This window comes from Castor canadensis, chromosome 2 (genome assembly GCF_047511655.1).
Source record: "Castor canadensis chromosome 2, mCasCan1.hap1v2, whole genome shotgun sequence".
NCBI classification, from domain to species: domain Eukaryota; kingdom Metazoa; phylum Chordata; class Mammalia; order Rodentia; family Castoridae; genus Castor; species Castor canadensis.
Window position 1 is genome coordinate 78802428 of NC_133387.1, and position 26601 is coordinate 78829028.

At 35.0% G+C, this 26601-nt stretch overlaps 1 protein-coding gene across 34 annotated transcripts in view; it reads left to right on the plus strand.

The window, feature by feature from the left end:
- Positions 1 to 26601, plus strand: part of Hdac9 (histone deacetylase 9) — an 844179-nt gene that overhangs the window by 481563 nt on the left and 336015 nt on the right. For 28 of the 34 annotated variants that reach the window (XR_012445228.1, XM_074065098.1, XM_074065099.1 and 25 more), the window contains 4 exons: positions 8521 to 8652; positions 13727 to 13842; positions 23039 to 23161; positions 26022 to 26232. Coding sequence is in view for 33 of the 34 variants with exons in the window: in XM_074065098.1 (XP_073921199.1) it covers positions 8521 to 8652; positions 13727 to 13842; positions 23039 to 23161; positions 26022 to 26232 (582 nt within the window). In the remaining variant the exon portion in view is untranslated. The remainder of the gene's footprint in view (positions 1 to 8520; positions 8653 to 13726; positions 13843 to 23038; positions 23162 to 26021; positions 26233 to 26601) is intronic. The other 6 variants (XM_074065104.1, XM_074065105.1, XM_074065108.1 and 3 more) reach the window with 1 other exon arrangement.

Genomic DNA, 26601 nt, shown 5'->3' on the forward strand with positions numbered 1-26601 from the left:
TCTCAATATGATTATTCAATAGCTGTTAGTTGAGTTTAATTAAACAATGGAATCAACTAATTTTAACTACAAGGAGTAATTACATATTTTACAACATATTAATATAGCTTGTTTCTATCCAGAATCACGTTGTTTGCTGAAAATGTTTTACCGTGTTTAAAATGATAATTTGTAGCAACATGTCATAAAATTTTGAAGAAAATAGTTATTTTCTCCTTTGTTCATCCTAGTTGTAAAAAGTTCAGTATTGAGCACCATACTGAGTTTGAAGTTGAGCACAAGTACATTGTGCACGTACTTGTTCACTCAGTAAATGGTTTACCAATGGTTTGTCTGCTGAGCCAGCTGAGCACCAGACACTAGAGAACTACTGCTGAGGAGAAGAAACAAGACGCAGTATGCAGTACTGCCTTTAGATTGAGGTAGCTGAGTGCCCTGTTTTAGGCATTTGGGTCCACAAGTTCCTGCTCTGACCCACAAAGTAAGATATCCACACATGCTAATGGGAAGTGCCCACATCAGAGCTTAAACTAGGATTTGAATCAAATTGCCATCCTTGATCAAATTACCATTACCCAGGACCCCACTCTTGTCTTCCCATTATGCCCTGAGCTGTTTCTAGTGACACAAGAACACCTTTTTCCATGAATGCCTATTGCTATTATTTTCTACTTGTAAGAAGGTTGTCAGTGTTCTGATATGTGAGGAATCTAAGACTTAAATTCCTATTTACACTGATGGAAGGAAATGCAAATGGCCACAAATGATGTTCAGATAATGATCTGTATCTGTGTGTTGTTTTTTAAGGCAATACATTGTAGATCATGTAAATATCTAATGTCATTTTATGCTTAAATATGATTCTTGAATGCTGTGTGTTCATTTATAAATATGAATGAATAATATAAAGAATATTTACATAACTTATTTTTAAGTACTATATAATTGCCTGGGAAACGATATAACATTGTTATATGACTATATCACACATATAATTTGATTCTCATTTTCAAAATCTTTTGCATACAAAACACAAAAGAAACATGTTAGCTGTGTATATTGTCCCATTCTTAAACATGTGAAACACGTAAGACATACATAATAAGAAGAAAATAATAAATATTATAAACATTTTTCAGGGTTCACTACATATTGAGTAACATTAGTTAATATTTACCAGTATAGTTTTTGATAAAAATAATTCTCTATAAATAAAGAGACATCATTGGTATATTTGCAATGAGAGAATTGGATGCAGTAGTAGTTCTTATTCAAAGAAGAATTCTTTGGGAAATTTTATTCATAAATTACCATTAATGTGACTGTTATTAGAAGCTAACCCCCCAAAATGATTTTAAAAGACATTTATATATGAATTTCATATTGTTAAGCATTTATAACTAGAAGTAGTTAGATTGGAAGTTTTGCTCCTCAATATCATAATGTATAACATATGACTCATAACATGAAAGATTTATATTATCCAAGCCAAGAAATGTTTAAGTTGCAATACGTTTATTGCATTATGCTAAATGCTAATTTTGAAAACACATAGCTTTTGACTAATTATGAAGCTTTTAATTATAGAATAACTTATTATTTTTTGGTCAGCTAGATTAGAGGACTTATTGTGTCTCCAAAGAGTCTTTCCTTATTACAATATATACGCAGCTAAACAGCTCATGCAGGCATTGCTTTCCTCAGGGCTAACTTGGGTGAGGGGGTGACTGAGACAGGAACTTCTCCAGGGAAACCTAAATTTCATTTAGACGAGATCAGGCGCATTCAGGGTGGTGTGGCCGTAGACCTAAATTTTATTTAGGACAGAGAGCAAGTGGGTGATAGATTTTACATGCTCAGTTCTAAGTGATAGAATATTCAAACTGTCAGCTTCTAAAGGATTGTGCCAGTGAGAGATAGAAAAAGAAGCCCAGGAGAGGAATAAGCTGCAGATATCCAGCATGTCAGAGAAGACTAGACAAGGAAACAAAAGGAATTGAGGCTGGTGGTAGAAACTTGACCTTCATCAATGATTGTAGGCCACATAGAATTATTGAATGTCCCAGACATCCATTCATGTAAACAGACATTTATTAATGCAGTGTTTAATCTTGATTAATATTCATCTTAATATTATGAAATTGTATGTTTGAAATATAATTAATATAAATGATAATATTCAAGGAAACCTTTTTCTTGGTGATAATTCTCAGTAAGAATGAAGATTTTTTTCTATACATGTACTATACATTGTTTTGAATTTATTTGTCCAAATTATTAGTGTAAAGAATATACATAACCTAGGATTAAAAGTGAACAGAGATAATATGCATATAGTTGGTAACCATTCTTAATAGAAGGTGACATATTTAAGACAAAGAATTCTTAAGAGTGGAATTTATAAACAGACAAATTAAAAATGGGAAATATATGAAGACAATTAGTAAGAAAACATTTGAAATATATTGAGTAAAACTTCAGAAAAGGATTATTATCATTTTTCTGGATAACATACAAAGCTCAATAGTTTATCAGTTGTCACGATCTAGTTATTTTTAGTTTTGTTTTATTTTGTCATAAGTTCCTTAGTCTTATACATGGACTACATGAAATATTCGTTTATTCAATGTCAATCTACTAAACAACTTTTCTTGTGATTGTCAGTTGAGCAAGAAAATTTATTGTACCACCAATCTTTCACCAAGATGTGTGATAAGCATTGTTATTGCTCTTTTATAGCTATTAAAATGCTTCATAAAGATTAAGCAACTCACCTAGGGTCACAGTTAGAACATGAAAGAGTTAACCTTGGAATTAGACTCTGATCTGTTTGTGTCAGAGGCGTATTTGGTTTTCCAAAACATAGTTTGTGTGTTTGTATGTGTGTGTACTCATGCATATCATGGCATACACCATGTACACCATAAATCTGGCCCTTGTCACTTAGCATGCTTTAGAATCCTGTTTCTTTAGATCTGTTTTCATACTACCTAACTATATTATTCCTTTCTCAATTTTTATTCTCATACCCTGCCACCCTGAGTTTATTCTGCATCGTGGAATTCATGGAGCATAAAGAATTGAAATTCCTTTAGTTCGTGGGACATTCTTCCAATGTTTCTGTTTCCTTTGTTCAGTTTTTTTTTTCTTTCAAGTGAGAAGAGAAGAAGGTTTAGGTCTTACAGTTTATTTAAATATTGATTTTTCACTTAAATGATGATAATCAATTTTTTTTGCAAATCCAGAGCCTTAAGGATAATTTTTTATGCAAGGTTTTCATCTCAACAGACAAATACCTTCAGATGGGCACACATACATTAAAAAGCATGCCTCCTGTTTCTGTGATTAATTGAGATGTAGAAAGTGATGGGTTTGGAATAAAAATAGAAAGGCAATTAGTCCAACTAGCCATGAAATACACCCACATACAAGCAGACCTTCTTCCCAGCTAGTGAGCGACCTCTTTCTGGGCTTGAGGATTTGCATCCCATTAAAGTCACTGGCATGGAAATCTTTAGCCTTTGGGAGAGACTAGAGCATTAAAAATGGAATTAACTAACTGCAAACTGAATCAGCACACAAAGTCATTAATTCTACTGCTTGGGTATATATCATTCTGAGCTTTGGTGTGCAGGTTCTGAAATGTTAGAAGTGAGTTTCTAAGCACTGTAAGGACTAAATGATGGTGATCCATCATCTCATCCTTCACACTTACCACTGAAATACTAATAACTCTGGTGACTAAAAACCAGTATTGAAATCCAAGGAAAAGCTTTCGCTAGAAGCATTGGTTAGGAGCTTTTCCTACAGAAGTTGTATATTGTATATTTTGCAAAAGTAAGTGTATGTTGCACTTTCCAGTATATCAGTAATTTCTGTCTTTTAGAAAGTTATGTCCTTGCTCAATATTTGAAGATAAAATACAATGTCTCCAATATTATCCTTCCCATCATTGAGGATTATGACTTTCTGCATAGCTCCACCGACCAATAGAAGTCAACTAGCTTTACTCCCTTTGGAAGTGTTATCAGCATTCACACGAATTCATTCACACTGGAATGTGTAATGTCTGAGCTCATGGAACCAGAGAGCAGACCAGAGGCTGAGGAGGCTGAGGAGGGGAGGGTGGGAGGAGGCTGCTGAATGGATACAAAGCCACAGCCAGAGAGGAACAACACAGAGGGTATTTGTAGTTAACAGTATTGTATCATATAATCCAAAACAGCTAGCAAAGGAGATTTTGAATATTTTCATCACTAAGAAATGATAAGTATTTGAGATGAAGGAAAAAATTAAGTATTCTGAGTTGGCCAGTACATATGTACAAAAGTACCAAAGCATCACAGTATAGCCCCCTAAGATACACAATTATTATCTGTCAATAAAAATCTTGAAAATTGGAATATTAGCAGTACTAAAAATTATTGAAATATTTAATATTTTTAAGCTATACATGACAATCATCAGATTCTGAAAATCTTCCCTTGCCTATGTCTCCTATACCCTCTGAGAAACTCTAACAGAAATTATCTCATTAAATCATCTCAGAGTAGTGCAGCTATTGACAATAGGTTACTGGTTGTTCACCTCAGGATTTCTTATGCTTGGCACTACTGATACTTGAGAGTCCTGATAATTCTTTGTCTTGGAGGCAGTTCTGGGCATTGTAGGTTGTCTGATAGCATTTCTGGCCTCTATATAATAGATTTTGGTATCAACTTCCTATACTGATTACCAACAATGTCTTCTGGGGGCAAAATTTTTCTGGTTCAAAACCAATGCCTTATCCTATGCTGGACACTATTTCATTTGATTCTACAGTAACTGTTAGCTATATAAGACTGAATTAATAAGGCTCAGGAAGCAGCCCTATATGTCATGTTTCATGGGACTATGAAAGGACTATGTACAATGAAGTGAACAAGGTTAAAGAAACTCATTAGGGATGTGGAAGCACCCAGAAAATGGCAACAGCAGGAAGCCTTCCCATTCCTGTAGGCTAAAGGGGAGAAGAAATTGCTCCTGGAGAGCTGGAGCCATGTAGCAGGAGCCTCCAGGAGGAGGGGAAGTCAGGAATGTATAAAACTATGCCCAGTGATGAGCACCCTAATAGGAAGAGTGTAGGATACCCTGACCCCTCACTCCTTAATCCTTTCATCAATAGCCTATCCTGCCAGGAGGTTGAGCCCAAATGAAATCCATCCATTCTAGCAAAGAAATAAAGTGATGCACCTATATGACTCAGCCCCCATGGGCTTAGAGAAAGAAGGAAAGTGGAATCTGTTGGTCAAATGGAGAAAATCCAGGCAAAACTATCCCCAGTTTAAACCAAGAAATGGAGGTTTAAAGATACCAAATAATTGTAGCCAGGTGTTGTAGTTCACACCTGTAATCCTAGCTACTCAAGAGGTCTTGATCAGGAGGATTGTGGTTTGAAGCTGGCCAGGGCAAAAGTCAATATAAAAGAAAAGAATAAAACCTATTATCCCAGCTTCATAGGAAGTACAGATAGGAGAACTATAATCCAGGCCTTCCCAGCATAAATGCTAGACCCTATCTTAAAAATAACTAAAGCTTTAAAAAGGGTTGAGGGTGTGGCTCTGCATAAGGAACTTCAAACCCCAGTACTACCCCCTCCAAAAGATATCAAATAATTCATCCAAAGCCAAATAGCTGACGTGTGGAACAGGCATTTAAGCACACATGTATTTGACTTCAGACAGTACAAAGTAATTTTCATACCTGATTTATATTGATGTACTCATGTTCAATAAGGAATGAAGTACTTGTGCTTATTGACTTTAGCAGGTGGTAGATGTCTAATTAGAACTCAGTTCTTCTTCCCTTTCTGGTGTTTACATCTTTACATTGACTGCTAAAGGAAATTTAAGAGCTTCCTATCCAGCCTTCTCTCAAATAGACAAACAGAAAGGAGTAAAAACTATCTGCCATCCTAAAAAATAATTTCTTTGTTAAAAGCTTGTGGAATTCATACAGAATGCTAAAACGCCATATTCTGTTTTTCCAAGATGTTCTCACATTTTTGTGTTGATCACAGACATTGAGCTTAGTGTTAGGAAAAGGAAGAGGACAGTACTGAGCATCAGTGGATTTGGGACCTGCTAAGTCTAAAAGATGTCAGGGTTTGTTTCACAGATCAAGAATCAGGTTCAGACAGCACTGGACTGGAATGTCAAGTGGGAGCATTGCTCAGTGGTAGAGTACTCATCTACCATGCTCAAGGGCCTGAGTTTGAGTCTCAGCACCACACATACCCCCTCCCCAAACAAACGAATAAACAAAAACAAAAGAAAAGAAAAGGAAGCAACATAAAAGAAAAAGAAAGCACCTCAATCTCACTGAAAACTCTGTAGCAGGAAAGGAGCACATGCAAGCCCAACCTTACATCCCTCACTGAAAACGCACTCTCTTCTCCTCCACCAAGTCAGTGGTTAATCAATTGGCTCCCTCTGGACAGCCAATTTGTAGTGTTTAATTCTTCAGGTTTCATCACAAAATCATGTTTATATCTAAGTCTGAGAATCTGTGATGTTTGTTCTTGGGTTATAGAGAAGAAAACAGAGAATGCCAAAATAGCAGGCACCTAGGGACTGGCAGTTCCTTATTTTTTCCTTTCTTGGTGTTAGGTGAAAGTATCCTTGCTTTTCAGAAGCAGGACTGATATTTTTAAAGGAACTTAAACATAACCATACAGGCAAACAAATGCATATAAGCTAATGTAGTGCCATTTTCTTGTGTTTTCTTAAGTGAATAAGATACTAGTAACCAAGATTCCACTTGTACACTAAGTTAAAGTGGGTTGCCACTCCTGCATGTCTGGCTGGAACCTTATCCTTCCCCAAGTTTCTTACCTTCTTTGCTTCAAGGTGGGAGGTCTAGCAAGGGACACATTTCCATTCTCTGTCACACTGAGCTTCTTGTTCTCAGCCCTGATCTCTTCCCTACTACTTGGTTTCAATTATATTATTTTCAGGCCCCCATTTTTTATCTTTTCTATATTTTCAGGCATAAAACTCAGATGAATAACACACAAAAATAACTTGCTTCACTTTTTGAATCCAAAGTAATTTTTTGTTTCAAATTCCTGTTTCACCTAGTCAGTTCCAAGAAAACTTGTAATACAAGAGTTCTCAGTCCAAGTTTAGAGCTACAGAGAAGGGAAAAGAGAACAAAGAGAAAAATAAGTGTAGATATTTGAAGTCTGAAAGTTAAAAAAAAAAGGGAGGGGTAGCATTATAAACTCTACTTTTGATATTCTTTGCAGGCTGTCAAAAATATAAATTCTTTCAAAGAAAACATTTTCACCGGCCAAAAATCTAGCTACATTTTATCTGTTGTAGATGATTAGTGGTGCTTTACGAAAACAATCTTTAATTTTTGTGGTATTCATCTGTAAGGAAAGATGAGGGAGCAATATCTTCAGTATTTAGAATAGATCAGACTGCCTGGGTATAGATCCTGGGTTCATCCCCTTTTTCCTTGGTAACCTTGGGCAAGTTATCTACCCACTGTGGTTTGGTTTCCTCATCAATATTATCACATTACAAGTAGTATCTTTGCCTTATGAATGTTTTTATGATTAATTAAGTTAATATTGATAAAAATAACATGCAAAGAATAGTACTAGAACAAAGAAAACATACTGTATATGTTGTGATTAGAAATACCCTTTCTACCATCATCATTAACCACAAGCCTCTATACAAAGATCCAATCCAGTGTTACTGTTCTTATAAAGTATGGTTATTTTAAAATCTAATAAGTGATAAGTATAGAGATTTGCTATTTGGAATAATTTAAAAAGAAATAGTAACATATGTAGAAGTAATGTGCATTTGTATTTTGGAACCTATAACCCAACTTCAAACTTTCAGTTCTGACATTGTCAGCTTCCGCTCTAACTGTTGGTATGGTGAGTATAGAAGAGTTTATTCACAGTGACTCTAGTTGGCTGATGTTATTATACTGAGTGTGTTTTCCCAGGGTTTTATGTTAGAAATTACTGACAAAGAAATATTCCCGGAGTCAGGATTAGACATAAATTATGTACTACGAAGGTGTCTTCTTATTACCAGAAGTCAAACCAGAGTCTCAAAAATCACATTAAGTTACTGTTTTTGTGGTTATTGAGTTTCACCCTTGAGAGAATTAAGAGGCCTGACGTTGAAGTATAATAAATCTTACTCTGACCCAAACATAATTAGTGATTAAACCTCCCATTAACAATCCCAGTGCTGCTAGATGAAGTAAAAAGCTTATTTTTGCTCCCTTTTCACTTTCACATATACATATGTAGAAAAACCTTTCACATGTTTCATAAAAATGATACTCTGTTTGTCTGTTTTATTAATTTTGAGTCAATGGCTTATCTACATGCTTGGGTTTTATTTGAGAAGAAGGGACCAAGAAAAGAGTCAGGCTTTTTTTTTTTTTTAAACACTAGAGCAATTGGCTCTTTATTTTTTAATTTTTATCTATTTTCTTTGTCTCAATCCCCAGCCTCTGAGCCCAACTTGAAGGTGCGGTCCAGGTTAAAACAGAAAGTGGCAGAGAGGAGAAGCAGCCCCTTACTCAGGCGGAAGGATGGAAATGTTGTCACTTCATTCAAGAAGAGAATGTTTGAGGTGACAGGTAATTGAGGACTGAGCAGTCACATACTAACAAATATTGGTAGTAGGAATAAAAAAATAGTTTAGAATAAATATACCTGCTGCATATTAAAAGTCATCTCCAACAAAGTATTTCTTGAAAGGAAAGTTCATTGATATTTCACAAATAGTTCAGTAAACCTTGCTATGTATTCACCAACTGTGTTTAACAGGAAATGAATATAAAAACAGCTATGTGTCAATCAAGGCATAGCTAGAAAGCATCAAAGTTCACCCTATTCTTTTCAAAAACAGGCAGTTCATTTTGGGAATGCCAACTAGGAAAATAAAACTTTTAATGAAATCTGATCAGAAATGAGCAGAGGGAGGTCCAAGAAGAACATTCCCCCATACTTAGACATGAATATACAAAATACATCTGGGAAAATTAAACTACACGCAACAGCAAGACCTTGACTTTTCAACAAATTTACAGAACTCATAAATGACTTTATGTGTTTACTACTGATCTGGGACTTATGGCAGGAGGGGGATATATTGCTTTTTATGAAGGGGAAGAAACTGTCATTTTCACTAGTCTCAAATGGACAAGTTCATATTTTTTTAGCTGCCTGGTTAGTAGTGTGGAGAACAGGTTAGGAAATTCAACCTGATGTCTCACAAACCCCTGTAGTCCCAGTTATAACTGGGACTGAGAATTTAGAGAAGACTTAAGGATACAAGAACCAAAAAGGCTATCCAAAATAATACTGATTACTGTTTACTGAGTACTTATTTAGAGCCATGCATTATACCTGGTCATTTCCTTTAGTTGCATCAAGAAGTAATGACCAGCAATTATTTTTGTTCTATTCCCAAGGAAAACTATGCTTATACCAATGTAGTAAGTTGGCATTATTTCTCCCAAATCAGTTCTCAGCCTTAATGTTTTAAAAATTCTTGGTTTTCTGTATCTCTTTTGGCCATGACTGTGTGTAGTTCAGCACAATAATACACAAGTGAAGTGAAATGAAGTGAAGATGAAAAAGTATGTTTAGGTACAGAGTACTAATGCAACTTAAAAGATTGACAAGCTGTTTAGGAAAAACAAAGAAAACTGTTTGGTCTCCTTTCCAGTCCTGATAGCTTGATATATTATGTAGAGCACTCATAATTACAATGGGAAAAATTTCCTAGAGGGATTAGAAATGTTAAAAAAGAATAGTAAATAAAAGTATTTTAGTAGAGTGTATGTTTATTTTCCAATATCAATGTAATCACTAATATTAATTGGATTTTAGCTTTGAAATTATAGACTTTTCCAAGAAATACTATTATATGTTAATAAGTGATAATATTAAGTAAACTTTCCTAATTGGTGGCCTTGGTGGGTTTTAAGGGCTGGAAAATAAATCTGTTTTAATAAATGTAAAAGAATAATGAACATTTCAATTGTCTAATGCAAGTGGAGGGAGATGGGTTTTCTAATTAGGGAAAATGGGCTCTCATGAGCATAAAAACTTGAAGAAAAGAGAAAAATGTACATATCACCTTTTTTCTGCTTTGTAATCTTAATATCTAAGGTCATAATTTATTGATACAAATACTCTCTTCTACTTCTCAATTAGTCTCTTTTCTTGGCCATAACCTTTTCTCCATAGTTATTTTTTTCTCCTTATAAATTACCATGGGCTTTAGCTCAAGGCTATCAGAATAGCAATTAATTCTCATTAATAAGGGTTATGATTTGCCTGAGTTTTACTCAAGTTTCTTCATGTCTAAAATATGATAGCTTCCATTTCCTTTTTTTGAGCTAATGACTCCCCAATACTTGAATATGTGTTTATTAAACACATAATTTCTGACTGTGAACTGGCACTTGCAAATGCTTTGGTAGATATTTTTAACTGGTATGATGCACCTACTCCTAATGTCTTTAGAGGCTCTGAACTATCAACACACAGTTGGCTTCACCTGTGCTCCTCTCTGTTTCTGGTCAGCTTCCATCTAATTTGGATGAGGTCTATTTGGAACTTATTAGTAAATTTTTAGTCCATTTAGAGATGTCATGGTGCCACAGTAGTTAAGTTGTCACTGCTGTCATTTTCTAACCTGTATACCTTTCTCACTTCCCCACTTCCTAGGTTCAAGTGTATGCCCTTTGGAAACCCATGCTGTCTCTCTTCTCTTAATAGTCGATGGATAGGAACCACCTGCTGTTTTCCTCTTCTTTAGATTCATGGAATTTCTGCCTTCTTCCCCCCAAAGCCTCATTCTTTTAAAATTCTAAGCATTGACTCATCACTGTGTCTGCAGTGTCCTCTTCTCTCCTCTCCCTTTTATTTTGATACCATTTTATGAACCACTTTTCTTTAAGATCCATTTCCAATATTACTTCTTCTCAGAGATTTCTTAGTGTTCACAGAAAAGCAGTTGCTACCTCCTCCCAGGTCCTATCTAGTGGGATGCTATGGAATCCTATTGTAGTAGGTACTGTCTTGAATTCTAATGCTTGTCACAGAGATTTCTACATAGGAAATACTTTGGTCTGAATATCACATAAGTGATGTAACTTAAAATTGATAAGATGGAATGTTTAAGATAATAGTTTTTTAAAGAAAATAGAAATTATATGTAAATGAAACATAAATGAGAAATCATAATTAATCATACTAGAAAGACAAGAGGTAGGAGCCAGGGAAAAGAAGCTTCTATTAGAATAAAAATGCATGCACTTTTTTGTCAGAATAAAATTTAACAAGATAAAAGGCAAAAATGGAAAAAGACCATTATTCAAAATGTAAACAAAATATATAAACAGGCAGTGAGCAAGATGTGTTTAAGCATCTAATAATGCTATTAACTTATTCAGATGTCATAATAAGTGGCAGGATCAGAATTCTGTCACCATTCTTCTATTTTTTTTTCCAGTGGCATTGCACTTCTTAGTAAAGAAATATTTCTAATTTAATATTGAAAGACATAAGTTGTCTAGATGGATGGCAAGAAACTATTGTGTGGAAATTGGGAGTTTCTGTTCACTGGGGGACAGATGGCATGTGAACAAGACTTGGAGTCTATTGGTGGGATTGGACCTGCAGTAAAATAAGTGGAAGAAAATGAGGATTAAAAAAAATATGAAATGGCAAAGTGTTTGTTCTTACAGACAATAAGTGACTGCACCCGACTGAGTAGGGAAAGAGCAGTAGTTGGAAATAATGGTAGGTTCTGTTTTGTAGCAGAGGCACATGGTGAAAGTCATCTCAGGAAGATCCTCCTGGCAAGAGTTTGGAAGAAAATTTTGAGAGGCCACTCTAGCAATTTAGGAATATTTAGAGATCTTTTAGATAACCCATGAAAGAATAACAAGAGCTTAAATCAAAATGATTTTAGTCTGACCTAGATGAGAAATAATGTAATGAGCTAACTGAAAAGACCCAGTAATTGATTAGGATAAAGAAGTTAGTAGGAATGACTCTAAGGCAGGTAACATTTAATATAAATACTCTTATTTTGGTACACATGTAATGGGAGAGTAAGAATATCCAGCATTACAGAGGAATTCAGGCTGAAATTTATGAGATATTAAGTGCCAGAAATATTACTTTCATGAGGCTGCCTAAAAATTACTTGTAAAGTCACAATATTGAAAACTTTGACAAAGGAAAGAGAAAAGGGATAAAGCCACAAGCTTAGTTGAATGTGTTATTTTCTAATCGGCAGAAGGAAGAAACGTCAGAGGGAAAGAATAATGAATATGGAGATAGAGATTGTTATTGTAGGAAGGATTAGAAGGATGAGGACTATTTTTTCAACAGCCTGCAAATTTGGTGGCATTTAAGAGATCACTTGAAGTTGATAGTGAGTAAGCAATATTGCCTGGAGTTGAAGGAAAGAGTAGGCATTGTGAGAGCAGACTGCACCTCAAGAATAATTAGCATGCTGTCAGACTAGGGGGGCAATCCCAGAGGGAAGGAGGGCATGATGAGTCAGAATAATTGATAACATACTGAAACAGTATGGGAGGGGGTGGGTTGTGAGTGAGAGTGAATGTGCTAGCACGGGAGAAGGGAGAAGAAGAAAAATACTTTTCCTCCGAAATGACTAAGGAGAGTGTAGGTAACATAATCATTAGGTAGAAAAGATACACGTGGAAATCAGATCAGAAGCCTCAGTCACTAGAAAGTATGAGACGATCATTTTTGCAGAGTTGGGGTAACACAATGTAAAGATGAGGCAAATGGAAAAACTTGCAATGAATGAGTTATAGAAAAGGATAAGAAATTAGAGGCTCAGTAAATAATTTTCCAAGGCTTGATATGATTACTCTCTAGGTGTATTTCTAAGAATTAGAAATTTCTACTTTTAACTGGGTGTTTTAGTAAATATGTTAGTTTCTTCCTAAGTCAAGGTCCATGTAAAGTTTATTTCTGAGGAAGAAAGAGATTAAATAATCTGTATCATTTTAATCTAACTTTTGCTTAAAGGAATTTCTTATTTTATTGGTGTTGAAATATTTACATATTAAATTTAGGCAACTTTTCATACTCTGCAAAAAAATTGAGCTAAAGGTCAATGATGTTTTACAAGGCCCTCAATGCAATATTGAGATTTTCTGTTGTATTGTAATTTCTTCATGCAACTTGGACTCATATGTACTATAGTAAGGTATAGCCTTAGAATATCAAGTAAAGAGCAGTTTATAGCCCAGTATTTAGGTAATTTTTTCAGTCACAACAGAAATTGCTCAGGGTCTTGTGTTAATGGCTTTCATGATGTGTAAAGCTCACTATTTCTACCATTATTTATTTTTTTGTGGTAGCCCAAGAGCAAGTAAGAGGATATTCCTTTCTTTACTTTATTCCCTTTCCTCAATAGCATCTATGACACTCTATAAGTGGATATTTGTACTTCTCCAGAAGCTATTGAATACATGGCCTTATTGGTGCAGTGAATACAAAGAGGCAATATGAAAATTAGAAATGTTCCATAAATTTTCCCAGTGCTTCTTATTCACATAGAGGCTAAATAAAACAATGCATAGTGATATGTATTATAGTAACTGAAGTTCATCTTTATTTTTCACAAACACATTTATATTTCCCAATATTTTTCAGAATCCTCAGTCAGTAGTAGTTCTCCAGGATCCGGTCCCAGTTCACCAAACAATGGACCAACTGGAAATGTTACTGAAAACGAGAGTTCGGTTTTGCCCCCTGCTCCTCATGCTGAGGTAAGACCCATATTATAAGCTTGATTCTTTTAGAAATTGGTTCTCCTGATTATCTCTAAGAGAAATGCCAGATATTTACTAAATAAGATAAAGATTAATTATGTTTAATAGTGTCTTATATTAGTTACAGCTTTACATTGAGCAGAATAAATTTTATTTTATTTATAATAAAGATTACAAAGTTTCTGAAATTCTGAAATGCAGTCCTCAAATACAACATTCTCTATGATCCTCAGTAGCTGCTATCCAGTGGTTGTGCAGCTTAGTAACTCTGCTCAGTTATTGGTCATCTGCTTCTTTACTGGTCATTCTGGTGGTAGTAGACCCATCATTAAGTAAAATCAAGGTCATACAAACCTCTCAGAATAACAGCCAGCAAGGGAGAATTCACTCATTGACCTGAAGTGCGATGAAAAGTAATTGAGCTTTGCATTATAGTTGAGGGACATAAGAGTTCCACTGAGCAAACATTTTGCCTGGCAATGGGCATATAACATATTTTAAATGAGATATGAACTGGCGTATTAAAGAAAGGTGCTTTAAAGAAACATCATTTATTGTAACAATACAAGATTAACAAGACGAAAAATGTGAGAGTCAAAAGAATTTGTGTAGTTTCTGAATTAGGCTATTGCAAAGGCAATGGGCTGGAAATAGCAATGAAACTCACTGTTTTAAAGTCTTAACTTTTTCTCACTTCCATAATACCTCTTCACCATGCATTCCTCTTTGTAGGCAAAGTTGGTGTGATAAGTGGTACGTTCTCATGTATAATTGTGGCATGCTTCTTCCCTGGTACTTTATAGTCATGGTACTTTGGGGCTGATAGAGGCTGACCAAATCTCTCATTCATGGCTTACATCTATAACTTTGTTGCCATGGGATTATCTACCTTCTGCCATGACACTTCTACCTCTGGGGAACTCATTCATTGTCTTCTGACACAAACCGGTTGATTTTAAGTATTATCTTGACTGATGGAAGTGTTCTCCAGACATTATGCCAAGATATCTCTGTAACTTTATATATATATCATACATACACAAGTACACATGTACATACATATAAAAAACTATTAGGTATTGTGAAATCACTGGGTCAAGATATAAGTGAAGGCAGAAACTCATAGGATTTGAAGTCACTTTTGCCTTGGGGCATTTGCATTGTTGAGTTTTGACCTTTGGCTTTCAGGGCCCCATAAAGCTCAGGAGATTGAAGAAAAGCTTAATGCTGACCAAGAAGGATAACCTAACAGGGGATCCACCCAATACTAAACTGAGATCCCAAAAGCCTCTAGTTATGCTACATTGGTGACTCACTTTTCCCTACTCCCACAGTAGTCTTGATGGAAGCAGAGTGGAGGCAATTTCTCTGCCTGAGAAGTTGTAACCACAAGCTAGTTTGTGTGTAGAGTATAGCTCAAATCATATCATCTCAAGCTGTTCATTTGATTTAAACTAGCACCATATTTGTTTTTTTCCCAAGTGCCTATAAAATGCAAATGTGAATCCTCTCTACAGACAGACCTTCATTCTGAATTTCTAGATTTACCTCAAATAATTTTCCAGAGACCATAGTCTTCATTGCTCAGCTCCTTAAAGAATTATATTTCAGGCCTCTACAGTATCTCTGGGATTTTTATATACTTCCTGTTTTTTTCATCATCTTGTCACCCCTTTTTCTCTTTTTTTTTGTTATCCTTTGAAAAATATGACATCCAATGGAATAAATACTTCATGAATGTTTGTGACCAGAGACATAAATGACATTATTGGACTATTACTTTTAGGTGTTGTGTTTTGAGTTAGTGCAATTATATCCCAATATTAGTCAGCTTCCTATTACCCTTTAATTTATGTCTATGAAAAGAACAATTTGGTCACAAATATTTTTTAAAATCCTGATTCAGGTTGAGTAATAGTTCTTAGTAACTGCAAAAGCACCAAAGGTCCTGATTCTAATGAGCCCCTGGATGGATTTTGTACCCTTGGGAAATGAAAAGTACACAGTGTCACTCCATTGAACAGCATATGTAATTCTTAGAAGTACATTTTCAGTGAAATAAGACTCAGAAGATCACTTATTTTTTAGGTTCATTATATTATTGGGTTCACAAATAACAATATATTTTGTTTAGGAATACTTAGCAAAATATATTTTAAAGTGGCAAGAGGGTGATTAACACAAAAATTAGCATGATGATTACCTTTTAAGAAGGGAAAATACTTGATAGTTTCTAAAGATGATACATATATTTATTCACTATAAAATACATGTATCTAATACTTTGTACAACATATAAGAACCAAGAAATACATACTGACTGGTGAGACTGAAAATAAATGAAACAGATGAGATTTTTCTCTTTACTTCAAGTCTTTTATGTCCTATTAAATTGAATTAAATGGACTCTCTTAGATTATTTGACCCTTATTTTAAGTATTTATTATATACACACATATAAATGGGTATAAAAGAAAATATGAAGTAAAGAAATTTGCTAATATTATTTTAATCTGCTATGTATCCCTAAATCTTTTATTGTTAGAAATTATCTTTTCGGATGCTCTATTCTTTTCAGAGAATATTCACCCGAATATTCACCCGAATATTCTCGGATGAATATTCTCTGTCATTGTAAACCATTCTTCCACCCCTGCCATTCAAAAAGAAAAACAAAACAAAACAGAAGGAAATGTGATTTAATGGAGTTTAAAAGGGTAGAGGTATTTCTTCAGGTCAGTGACAGGACATTCACCTCCAGAGCTGGAAAGACTAGTTCAAAAGCAAGCAGTGACTTACCTCATAATGAATTAATTGTGTGCCTGAACTATGATCCAAAAGGCCAGGTGGGCAGACCTTTATGCACTGATGGGTAGCCTCTCTGTGGCCCAGAACAAAAAATGCAACCCTGATGGGTAACATGTGTTTTCTGTTGCATTGCATTTACAGAGGTCTGTAGTGTAAGTCATTCTGGGTAGGTGAGAGGCAGCAGAATTCAAACCAAGACTGTTGGAAAATTAATATACTAGCTTTGTAACACTAAATGCTTCCATCTAGAAAAATGAGGAAAAGAAAAATATGCTGAGCCATACTTGATTAACCATCACTTATAATTTAGTATGTTTTTTACAGATGTCTTCTAAGATTAATGAAAGAATATTATTTCATAGCAACAGAATTTACATCATTACATGCTAACAATCTTGGTTGCATACTTCATCATTTACAGAATAGGCTTATTCTGCTATCTTTGCTTAAACAATACAGGAAAGTTTTTTATTTTAAAAGAATATGACCATATATATTTGAATGATCTCTCTAGTCTATGACCTGCAAATAGAAAAGCATATTCCCTAATTCTTTCAGAATCCTATAAATGCATAAGATTCTACCCTTTTTTTTTTTTTTTTGCTGCTTAGGAAATAGAAAAGTAATACCATACCTGAAGTTCTTGAGCCCAAGCTGAAAAAAAAGTTCAATCTTGTAATTTGCATATCCTATCTAATTTAGATAAAGGGAAGACAGAAGTTGAATGAAAATATACTTATAATCCAAGGCTCAAGAAACAACACAATGTAGTGGAATGCCTCAGTGTTCTATTCAGAGAAGGCTGGCCATGAACTTGGCTCCAAAACCAACTAGTTTGTTTTCTGTCAAGTTGCTAGAATTCCCCTGGTCCTCACATTCCTGATCTACTAAGAGGTAGTAATACCTATGTTGACAACTTTGTTGTAAGCACTTTTTGGAAGGCAGGTGGCACATTGTGAAGTCTGAAACAAGTTCATTTTTGTTGTTATTATCAGGGCTGACTCCTGGTAGGGAAAACTCATTAGCTTGCTTGTCTCCAAGCCAGCATTTCTCATGTGAGAGTGAGTCTCCATCTGCTCTGACCACTTCTGTTCCATTTCTTCTATTTCTTACATATGCTCAGTCCCAGAACTCAGATTGTTGAAGCTACTTGCTTTACTCATTTGTAAACTTGGTTGGGGAGCTAAAACCTCAAGGGTTTCTATTTCCAACTCCAGTCAGAGATGTCTTTACCTATCTAGTTACTTTATTGTTAATATTGTGTGCCTGTGGGTTCAAATATGTTTCCATGGATATCAGCACCATTACTTTAGATTTGGTAGGTTTATTTGATAGCTATTTTAACAGTAGCCAAGCTGCTGGTTTATTTCTAGTTGAACATTAGTGGCTGTCTCTGCTCTGCTATTTTTTACATAATTTTTTCCAGCAGATACAAATGATTTCTAAAAGGGTTCTAATAATAAGGTTAAGTGTTCTAAAATGATCTGAAATGTCACTTGCTTTGCCCCAATCTTACATGCCTCATCTGCCTATTGTGTTGTAATAGTTGTTATGGCATCTGCTGTAAATGTTATGCCCCTTTCTAAATAGGGATAGAGTTATGGTTTTAGGTGGCAGCAAGTAGAACACCCCCCCACTGGAACAGAGGTTGCTATGACACAATATCATTTCCAAGGAATCATATTCCTAGGAATATTTTAAAGTAAGATCTTTAACAAAACATAAAAGCAAAGTTAAAAGCACTTTGAAATGCAAAGCAAAACTTCTCAAATGATTATTATATTTTGATCTCACACTCATTTTATAATAATACATTCTTGGATGTCTAGTAAAAATGAAATCTTAGATTTTTTACTAACTAAGCAAGTTTCTTTTTAATTACATAGAGCTTTAATGTTTCCTATAAGCTATCTGAAAGAAGGGAAGAAAATAAAATCTTGAGAGCTACAATTAAAGCCATGGGAAAGCATTAAATTATTAAAGAATTCCTTTTTTAATGTGGCTTTCTTCTTTTTAGGTAGTCTACATTCAGGAATTTGAGACCTCTAAAAGTCAGTTGGTTGATAATTACGAACATGTCCTGTATGCCATTCTGATAGACACATGTTACCTGGTAGAAGTAGACAGAAGTGCTTCAGTCTCAGATTGCAGAATCTGATGTCCAGGGAGGCTGGGTGACTGTCTAGACTCACAGTGAGTGAGTGGTAGAGCTCAAGTGTAAGAGGCTTAGACCAAACTTCTTTTCACTAGTTCAGTCATCTTCTCACCAAAACTATTTTTTTTCTTTTTTGTGATTCTCACTAATATTTTAGATAACTTTGAATACACAGTAAACTGAAAACAAATCACCTTCACTTTCCTATGAGCTTCTTAAAAAGTAGGTAATTTGTTATATACCTAGTGTTCCATTGAGGTCATTGACTTCTTGCTCCCCTTAGATAAGTAATGCATTCATTTATCTCTCTCCCTTCCTCTCTCCCTCCTTCCCTCCCTCCCTCCACATCTCTATCCTTCACTCACTCTTTCTTCCATCTCTCTTTGCTTTCTTTTCCCCCTTCCATTTTCCTTGCCCCATGGGCAGTCATTCATTCTTTCCTGCATTTGGTTTACATGGATTCTTACATCATATATATATTTTGCTTTGTGCCTCATGAATTTTCGTGGATATAAATGGTACAGTGTTATCTACCTCATTTCCTTTCTTACTTTTATCACTAAGCATGTGTTATATCTTTATGGGTGCTTTTCATTACCATAAAAATCTGTGGTGGGTACTGCTGTATTTTATCTACCCAGGTAGGTATGCAGGCAGCCTCCAACTCCCACCCATCACCAAAACATGCTTCAATATATACCCATGGATAGCTTAATGAAAGGATTTCTTAAGTTATGATTTCCAGCAAAGGAGTCACTAGGCCGAGGTATATTGTATGATTGTTTTGGTTTGCTAAATTGTTCATGCAGTGTCCAGCAGTGTGTAAGTGTTTTAGCCTTTCTACATCCCTATAACATTTGATATTGTCCATTTTTCTAATTTTGGCCAGTGTCTATTTTGGAAGAAATTCTGGGTCTTTTCATTGAAAGTAGTCACCTCTTAATTTAAATGACTGACTAAATAGTTGTATGGAGAGACATATAACTTTTATTCATCTGAATTACAAATATTATCTATAAGATATTCTTCCAATTGACATGATAGCAAGAAAAGAAAATAAATAAAATGTTGAGGGTTCATACTAAAATGTGAGGGAACGCCTCTACTCCAGCTCCAGGCTTGATTCTTCTTCTTCACGTCAAAGTCACGTTCTTGGCAAAGTGCTCGCTTCCCATCAAAGCCTAGGTTGAAACTGACACTCTCCTCTGTGCCATGATAATACCTTAACCCTACTATAATGATAGTATTTGTCATGGGGTATTTTCTGTACACCTGACTAGCAATTTAGCACAGGGGAGTTATTCATTGTTTTATGAAGGTTATGTGATAGCCAGTCACACATTTAACACTTCCACTTCATTTAACTACAATAAAAGTTTCCAATTCTGAAAATTTTTCAGATTAAAGTCATCTTTCCCATGTTCTAAGCTGTGAAGTGTTGGCATCTTAGAAGCATAGCACTAATTAAGGGCTGGATCAGTTTCAAAAATGCTTCCTGAAAAAATCTTGACTTTGCTGGAAAATCTTTGTGGGCTCACCACAATGCTGAAGTGAGGTAGCCTTCCAGCCCTGCAAGAATATCAGTCAGTTTCCTTAATTGGCTTAGTAGGGTGGTTTCCCTCAGAACCTGCCTGCACTCAGCAGTGTAAAGTATGGGTCCAGGTTTTATTAAGCAGCATAACCTGGAACAGAAAGACTACCCGAGGAAAGCTGTATTCGGTGATGACAATTTGAGGAAAATGATTTTTCAGTTCTGTTTAAGTGTGAAAGTCTACATAAACTGTGCCTATTTCCCTATCTGTAATTGAAGGAGATAAGCTAAGCAACATCCAAGTCCCTGAAGTTTTGAGAATATGATGTTACACCTATCAGTGTCTGTGGAAGGAACCAACTATACCAGCAGATATGGGGGCACAGAAGCTTTCCTTGCATCCTCAGGAGTCATCTCCATCACTTGAAGATCCTCAAGTCTGTAAAGTAACCAGGAATTTCTTCTCATACCCAGCTTAGTGGGCTCCCACTTGCTCTCCTTCCTATAAGCCTGAGGGCCCGAGTTTTCTCCCTCTCCTTCTCTGAAATGGCTGCCATTCTTACTTGTTTTTGTGGTTCCCTGCCCTCGAAAAGCATCCGCAGAGTGGTGTACATGTTTTCAGCAGCACCGAAGTGCTTCCCACTGGGAAGCAGGATTGCTGTTCACTTCCTCATTCACCATATCTGCACCAGGAGCAGAACAGTTGCTTGAGAATACTAAAAACCAGTACACTGTCATGGAAGATGGAATAGCTCAGTTTTGATCTGAAACTGCAGGTGCCTGCAATCCCAGTGCAGGAGTCCCCCCAAATCCTTTCAGTTTAGTTAAAGCCAGTGTGAGCAGCCTACTGTCATTATCACCTCTGAGAAGAAGTCAATTTCTCAATTTAGTTGGGAGGATATCACAGAAACTCTATCCAGAAAACAAAGATAACCTCTTTTGGGAAGTCTGTGGTACACTTTTTTCATTTCCTTCCCATTGTCTATGTCAGATCAGTATTGTGAGAAGCAGATGTGACTCTGAAACCTTAAAGTTCTGAGTTTTCTACACTTGTTTTCTCTTCTAAGAGTATAGATAAATGAGTAGACTGTCCTTTTATTTTAAACTGCTGTGTGCTACTGATAAACTAGTTTAAATATCTTTCCTTTCTTAGGCTTTCTTTTTGCTCTCCTTCAGGTATATTATTCTATGCTACAATATAGCTTATTTGTATAAGCAAAATATTTGCATGCCATTTTATTTAAAGCAAACATGCAATTGGTAATAGCTCCTAACATACAATGATGATCTCACACATTATTTTAAAAATCTTACCAAACAGTGTTCATGCTTTGGCATTTTAGACAACTTTAGTTTTGTAATATAAAGTAGATACAATGTTAATGGTTCAGTATACCACTTGATTTTTTTTTGTATACAAATATCTGATATGTGCTTTTAAGAAGAAATAAAAATCTGAGTGAGCTTGGAGTTCTAAGTTGCAATGAGAAAATGACACATTTAACCTCTGCTTTCATGTTAAGGCTAGGACTCATCTCCAAACAGATGTATGATTGAGATGATGTTTTGGAATAACATCCTGTGTTTTGGTGGTGCATCACTCTTCAGTGACATTCTGAGGTTGCATTGTATTAGCACATGATATTTTCCCTAGTTAATTGATATCCCAGGTTTGTCTAGAGGAAAATCTACAGCTCCCCCAAACATGCTTGACAAGTTATTATATTTACTTTAGCCAAAGCCCGTGTGTGCAATATCCCTCTTGGAGGTGGTCTATTATTGGAGTCCCATATGCTTTTTGTTTGGGAAGAAAGCAGTCACTGTGTCATACTGTTACATGGAGTATTCTTTTTCAGGGATGTTGTTCCCTTGGGAACCATATCAGGCCAGAGTTCCTTAGTCTAATAAGACCTTTGTAACTCTTATTGTATAAATGTTCTGGGAGGGAAGCAAGAGTTAAACAGAAAATGTAATTCAAGCAACCATATTAGGCCACATGTGGGAAAACATGACTCTTAATATTGGATTAAAAAAAGGTATTTGTTGTAAAAAAGTACTGTGATGCCAAAGCACTAAGGGTATTTCAGTGCAAATGAAGGCTATTGTGGCATAGGGAACTCATAACATTTTAACATTTTCTTTAGTTTCTGAATATAAATGATAAAAAAACCACAAAGAGTTGACTATTCATAAATGTTTATATTAAAAAATGTGATTATTTTAGAAGCTCTATATGGTGGTGTTTAATCTAAGACTTTCTTGTGAGTTTCCCATTAGTCTTAAGACTTTCCTATAATAAAATGGCATTTAATTCAAATGAAGACAATGACCATAACAGTATTAGTTACATATTTTTCACTTGTTAATACAAAAAATATATATTCATCAAATTACCAAATTTGATTGTTTTACTTTGCCAGTCAATGAAAAACAGGTTGGACAAATTTCATAATATCAGATTTTTAAAATAAACTTTGCAAAATGAATGTAGATGCTCTTGTTTCAGATTTTATAATTGTCTGATGAAGAAAAATTTTATCTAATTTTCACATTGGAATCCTTAGATACAGTAATCATAAAAGAAGTACTTAAATACCTTTCTCAGATATAATTTGGGGACTGTTTGCTGAAATATAAATATTTTGCAGTAAAATCCTCAACACTATTATATTTTGAGAATCTCCTTCTACTTTTAACAGCAACTGGTTTCGCAGCAACGCATTCTAATTCACGAAGATTCCATGAACCTGCTAAGTCTTTATACCTCTCCTTCTTTGCCCAACATCACCTTGGGACTTCCAGCAGTTCCATCCCCACTCAACGTAAGTCTCGGCACAGACTCAGCCTAAAATAGCCCACACGGTGTTTTCATATGGGAAACCCCATTCATTTCCTGTATGTTCCAACTTGAGAAAAACTTGTTAGATTCAGCCTCTCCTTCATTATTTGCTGTTTTGCTGCATTCCAAGGTATTCAGTTTAGTTTCAAATCACAGGATTATATTGGTTCACTTAATTATATATAAAAATAAATAACATTCATTTAATGGTTTATACTTTTAAAAAGCACTCTCCAGACATATTATTTTAGTAACTCCAAAAAACTATCCCGAGAAACAGAAATTGCAGTCCACAGTTTTACCGAAGAGGGCAGTGAGACCAAGGGGGGTTAAGAGCCCAAGATCACAGAGCAGACCTGGAGCACACCCGAGGCAGTGCCGAGAGTTACGGATTCTAAAGCACAGCAGCATATGTTTATAGAATTTATTTTGTGAATGACTTTATTTTGGGAATTTACTGACTCTGTGGTACTGAAGAATACATATCTGGAAAGACTCTCTAAGAACAATATTTAACTGTTCCCAGGAGACCCAAAGTGAATTAGTTAAAAACTTCTGACAAATGAAATAGGATTCTTTTGGAGGAGGGGACTGTCTTCCTAGCAGAAGACAGCAATGATTATTTTATGTACATTCTAAAGTCATATAAATGCTAGCTGTTATAAAATATTTGTCAGAGCCAATTCATCTCTGAAAAGTTAGTAAATTAAATTATACATACACAGAGGCCATGTGATGTATTAGTCTTCCAGACTTCCAACCCTTGTCACCAATTTTGCTAGTCATTAGCAGCAAGTCATCTACTAAGGCCAGCATGTCAGATTCACATATATTTTCCATTCATGTTATAAAATCAATTTAAGCCACTTTTTATTAGGTTTGGTATTTTATTATATCTAGAGTACAATGTTATTTTGTGTGTTACTATGATCTTATACCAATGAGAAGGAAGCAAAATTTGGATCTGGTTCTGTATCTGAGGATTACAGAAGAAAGGCGTGAAAATCTCGCATTCAGCTCTGCCATTGAAATTCCACATGGAGCATGTATAAAAAATTGGTTCTAGTGAAAAGAACAAAGGAATTAGGAATGACACTAAAAGTAAATTGTCATGAATATTTTTAAATCTTCCTTTATTAAAAATGTCTTTCTTCTGTTCCTATTTTCCCATACTTTATAATATAAATAAACCCTAACCCAAAAACTTTTTATAATGCACAAATAGACATTTTGGTGCCACTACTTTTTTCATGCTCTGAGACACTCTTCCTTGTGAACTCACAAATGCACCACTTTTAATGTGGTCACAGAAAATTTTTTCCCAAAGGATCAAGTACTAAAGCCAGACCATTTAATGTTTCAATGGTAATACAATTTGGTACCATTGGATGACTAAACCAATGTGGTTTGGATTAAAGTTTCATTTTTCTTTGCTTCCATTTTGGTGTGGATGAGGCCATCACAATTAATTTCTCAAGCTTAGCATTGCTCTGGCAGAATATCTCTAATATTCCATTTCCCCACTGAATAGTGGGAAATCTTAAGGAAAAGAGGCCAGGACCAGGCATCACTGTTAGATTAAACATTGCATTGACTTGCTCTGTGACTCAGACAAACCATTTACCTCTTTGCCCTTCAATTTCTCGATCACTGAAAATTGCTTTGCTTCCCTGGTGCACAGCAATTTTGAAAGATGAAACATGAGCTTCAAAAAGAAACATGCCACATAATTTTGAGGTATTAGACTTCTGCTTTTGTAATACCAAAATGACCACCATTCATTAAATTCTTTGAATAGGATAATTCATTATTGATATTGATATAATTATTATTGCCTTATTATTGTGTTATCATCTATTTCAAGTTCTTAATAGCATTTTTACTTGATATTTGATTTCACTTGTAGTTTACTTTATTATATAAAAGTATCTGTACTGTCATATTTAATATTTAGAGAATTGGGGATCTATTATGAGTTAATATAAAATACATGTTTACATCAAATTCTTTCATATCTTGTACCTCCTTCCATTTAGTTATTTTAAGAATTTCATTTTAAAAATTAAATATTGCAACTTGTAGCTCTGTGAAATTGTATTAGGACATATAGAAAAAGAGTGCATTATTCTGTTGCTTAAAACGCCAAAATTATAGACCTTTTAATCTTAATCCTTATGAGATAGTCTTTAATTTAACTAAATAAAATTTACCTTTTCAACATACCTTTTCTTTATCAGTGTATTTTAAAATATATTAGAGGTGAACTTACCAGATATTAAGCCTGTAATTAGCATCATTTTTTGTTTTTAATATATGTAAAATATACATAGTTATGTTTTTCAACATGATGTTTTGATATATATATATATGTAAATAGTGGAATGATAAGCTAATTAGCGTATGCTTTACCTCACACTTTTTTTTTTGTGGTTCGAACACTTAATATCTACTCTCCGAGAATTTTCAAGTATAAGATATATTGTTATTCACATAATAGACATCAGCATGATGTATATAATATACCTCTTGAACTTGTTCTTACTATTTAAACAAAATTTTGTATCTAGCATCATTTTTTAATATTTAAAAAGTCTTTCTTAGGTTCAGTACAATGATACTCAGTTACTCAATTGTTTTCAATTCCTCAATCTTATTTTTATTTCTCTTTTGTTAACTCAGTTAGTTTAAAAGACATAGTATTATCCACTTTCCTGACTTGACCATTGGGTAAGCCATATTTTTGTTTTGGAAAATTATGGTGTAAGAAATTCATCTAATGATGTAGAAACCTAGTGACCTACTGGATGAAAGGGGATTAACATCTTTATTATTTCTTGACACAGGCTTCAAATTCACTCAAAGAAAAGCAGAAGTGTGAGACACAGACGCTTAGGCAAGGTGTTCCTCTGCCTGGCCAGTATGCAGGCAATATGCCGTCATCGTCAAGTCATGCTCATGTTGCTTTAGAGGGAAAACCCAACAGCAGCCACCAAGCTCTCCTGCAGCATTTATTATTGAAGGAACAAATGAGACAACAAAAGCTTCTTGTGGCTGGTAATGAACAATGGCACTATTTGCAGGTCATTTCAGGGCTTTTATTTTCTCTTTAACTCAAGACCCTAATGAAGATTTACTGCTCTATACAAGGGTCTCCCTGACACTTAGTACTGTGGGGAAGGCTACAATCCTTATTCATTCCTTCAGATCCATAGAGTGGGGCTGTAGAGATAACTCACTTCATTTAACCTCCATACATACCAACCTGGACTACCGGTGAGTCTCATGGTTAGAGCCATGAGGGTACATCCAAAGCCTTGGCACTTTTGTTTTCCAGCACCCTCTATACCCTTCTTTTTTTTCTCCTTTTATTTTATTGATTTTACATTTACTTACAAGTGTATACATTGTTTGTGCCACCTCCCC